This window comes from Cyphomyrmex costatus, unplaced genomic scaffold, assembly GCF_001594065.2.
Source record: "Cyphomyrmex costatus isolate MS0001 unplaced genomic scaffold, Ccosl1.0 scaffold308, whole genome shotgun sequence".
NCBI lineage: Eukaryota > Metazoa > Arthropoda > Insecta > Hymenoptera > Formicidae > Cyphomyrmex > Cyphomyrmex costatus.
This window is the reverse complement of record NW_017277212.1, coordinates 56,946-60,705: the sequence shown is the minus strand read 5'-3', so window position 1 is coordinate 60,705 and position 3,760 is coordinate 56,946. Positions and strand designations below refer to the sequence as shown.

Sequence of the window (3,760 nt, the reverse complement as noted above, 5' to 3'; positions counted from 1 at the left end):
GCGGACGAGGTGCTCGCCGCGGAGGCGCGAAAACGCGTCACCGCGAGAGACTCGGCTCTGGGCGAGAGAGCCGCCGCTGCGGCTATCTGGGCGGCGATGAAAGCCAAGACCAAGATCGGCATGGGCATGAAGAAGAAGAAGGGGGGGAAAAAACCTACCGCGAAGAAACGGATACTTCCGGCCGCGAAACGGGGCGGCGTGTTGCCGATTCTGCCGATGTTGGGCGTCCTCGGGTCCCTGATCGGCGGAGCGGCCGGCGTGGCGAGAGCGGTGAACGCCAGCAAAGCCGCTCGACGTCAGCTCGAGGAGCTGCAACGTCACGATCGCGCGATGGAGCAGGGCCGCGGACTGTATCTCGCCCCGTACGGACGCGGGATGTATCTCGCCCCGTACAAACGCGGACACGGACAGAAAGGAAAAAAAAAAAAAACTTCGAAGAAACGATAAGAATGCCCACGGGCGCGACCACCAACGTGCAACTGGACCGGCTCGCGAGGCGTATGCGCGTACCGTACTTTAGAGGGGTCTTCATGCGCGACGCGTTACCGACGAGCGGCGCGCGCCGCAACGAGAGCGGTATCGTGAATCTGGACGATACCACGGGCCCCGGTACTCATTGGGTGGCGTACGCGAAGAGGAACGACCGCGTCGTGTACTTTGACAGTTTCGGCAATCTCCGGCCGCCCGAGGAACTCGTGCGATACTTCGGCGTTCCGATAGAGTACAATCGAACGTCGTATCAGACGTACGATCAGACCTTTTGCGGACAGATGTGCCTGTGGTTTCTACGAACCGTAGAATTTTAAAAAGCCCGACGAGACGTCGCGCGATCTCATTACTCGTCGAACCGTCATGTCGCTGACACTCACGCTGAGCGGAAGGAGCAGCGTCCTCGCGGCCAGCTACTTTCCCGCGATAGACCTGAGCGACGGCGACTACGAGCTCGGTCTGACGATGTTCGAGACCTATAACACGATACCGAACGTGAACGAATCCAACTACAAATTTTACTTTGGAAACGACGACGAGGAGATTACGATCCCCAAGGGTTCGTACGAACTGCGAGCCATAAACGACTTTCTGAAACGCGCGATCTCGCGGAAACGTCCGCTGCCCGATGGCGCGGTGCGTGGGGACGCGGTGCGTGGAGACGCGAGGGACGCACTTCGCGACGACGACGCGGAGTACCCGATAGCGCTCCGGGCAAACTACAACACGATGAGATGCGAGATCGTGTGCGCCTACCGAATAAATTTTTACAAACCCGACAACATCGGGTCGCTGCTGGGATTCTCGAAGCGCGTACTGGAACCGCGACAATGGCACCGGTCGGACGCGTCGGTCAACATCATGACCGTGAACATCATCCGCGTGGAGTGCAACGTGACGGCGGGCGCGTACAGCAACGGCAACAGCGTACACACGATACACGAATTTTCGCCGCAGGTTCCACCGGGATATAAGGTGTCGGAGAGGCCTACGCAGATCATTTACCTTCCGATCGTCGCACGGAGCGTTACCGATCTTACGATACGCGTCGTCGATCAGAACGGACGACCGATCGATTTTCGCGGGGAGGAGATAACCGTCAGATTGCACGTGAGACGGCGGCAGCGATAGGGCGATGCTCGTGTTGAACCAGCGGATAGATAGCGTATCCTTTACAAAGCCTGTGCCACTCGACAGTGCATCCGAAAAGAAGAAGAAGAGGCTCAGTGCTTCGAACGTGGAGTTTTTGAAATCACTGGGATTCGCGGTGCGCAGAGAACGATGACCGACATTCTGAACGTCAAGGACAAGCCGGTCTTCGACGATCGCATCGTCAAGATCGAGACTCACGCTTACAGCCCGTTCGCCAACACGACGTTCGGACACAGCGACGAGATACGAATACCCATACAGCAGCATGATCTGTACACGCTGCCGTACGAGAGTTTTCTGTACGTCGAGGGACGTTTGACGAAAACCGTGAATGTGGAGAACGCCGACGTCGCGCTGGGAAACAATTGCGTAGCGTTCATGTTCGACGAGATTCGCTACGAACTCGACGGCGCGGAGATCGATCGCAACAGAAACGTGGGCGTAACCAGCACGATCAAGAACTACGTGACGGTGACGTCCGACAGGAGCGTGATTCTGCGAAACGCCGGCTGGGACGCGCAGACCACCAACGACGGGTACTTTAACTTCTGCGTGCCGCTCAACGTACTGCTGGGATTCTGCGAGGATTACAGACGCGTGGTGATCAACGCTCGTCACGAGTTGATTCTGATACGAGCGCGCAACGACGAGAATTGCCTGACGGGAGATTCGGCGGTGCAGCCGAAACTCGAACTGTTCAAGATACAATGGCGAATGCCGCACGTGGTGCCGAGCGACGTGAACAAGCTGGCGATGCTGCGAGCCCTGGAGAGCGGACGATACCTGAGCATGAGTTTCCGTTCGTGGGATCTGTACGAGTACCCGCTGTTGCAGGCCACGACCAAGCACTCGTGGGCCATCAAGACTGCGTCGCAGCTCGAGAAGCCGCGATACGTCATCTTTGCTCTGCAAACGGATCGAAAGAAGATGGCAGCGGACACGAGTCATTTCGACCACTGCAACCTTATCAACGTGAAACTCTACCTGAACTCGGAATGTTATCCGTACGACGACTTGAATCTGGATTTCGCTAGAAACAGATGGGCGATTCTGTACGAAATGTACGCGCGTTTCTGCAAGGGCTACCACGGATACGAGTATGTCGAACCGCATCTCACGGTTTCGTCCTTCCTTCGAAACGGTCCGTTTGTGATCATCGATTGCTCTCGTCAGAACGAATCGGTCAAGAGCGCGACCGTGGACGTGCGAATGGACTTTGAACTCAAAGCGAACGCGCCCGAGAATACCACCGCGTACTGCCTCATCATACACGATCGCGTGGTCGAGTACAACCCGCTGACCAGCGTTGTGCGCAGGATCACCTAGATATAAACGTCCACGAAACATCGTTTGCATCAGTCAACATGCGCACACCGACGTTCGTGGATCTGCAGGGTTTCGTCGTCAACGGTCGATTCGTCGTGAAGGAAGCGGTGGTGCTGACACGCGGAACCGTCCTCGCGCACTACGTCTTTACGAGTCCCGTACCATGGGGGTCATTGACAGGATCCGACAGGTCCTGCGCTTCCTGGTTGATTGCCTGTCACCATGGATTGCGATGGACGGACGGGACGACCCCGTACAGCGAGGCGAAACGCCTGATTACCAGTGCTGTATGCGGGGAGGAGGATGCTGCGGTGTACGTCAAGGGACTTGAGAAACGAACGTGGCTGCGAGACTTGCTTCTGGACGACGCGCACATCGAGACCCTGGATGCTGTTTACGAGGACACTCTATCGTTAGCCGCTATGGATGCCGCTGTGCGATGCGGACATCACGCTACTAATTGCGCCATGCAAAATGTATTCAAACTGTATAACTGGTGGTCGCGAAGACATTTATTGAAATAAAATTTACGTAAACGTATTTTTCTCGTGTATTCTTTCTTCCCATAGTATATAGTATAGTATATAGTACATAGTATATAGTACGTAGTATGTACGCGTCGACGGTATATAGACGGTGCGTAGCGCTCTTTTCGTTCATTCGTAATCTTACACGACATGGACCGACATCGAAAGTCGGTCGACCCACCGGAGAAGGATAAGCCTACGAACCGACCATACTATTTGGAGTTGCCTGCGTCTTCGAAACAAAAGTACGAGTCGAAGGACAAGCC

At 55.7% G+C, this 3,760-nt stretch overlaps 1 protein-coding gene across 1 annotated transcript; it reads left to right on the top strand.

Moving 5' to 3' along the window:
• The first annotated feature begins 1,770 nt into the window (after positions 1-1,770).
• LOC108775730 (uncharacterized) lies at positions 1,771-2,967 on the top strand. The gene has a single exon (XM_018542180.1). It carries the CDS (start codon positions 1,771-1,773, stop codon positions 2,965-2,967), a length of 1,197 nt encoding a protein of 398 aa, XP_018397682.1.
• Positions 2,968-3,760: the final 793 nt, after the last annotated feature.

What these genes read in the sequence shown, in the direction of transcription:
- LOC108775730 (XM_018542180.1), top strand. Translation starts at nt 1,771, where the DNA reads ATGACCGACATTCTGAACGTCAAGGACAAGCCGGTCTTCGACGATCGC.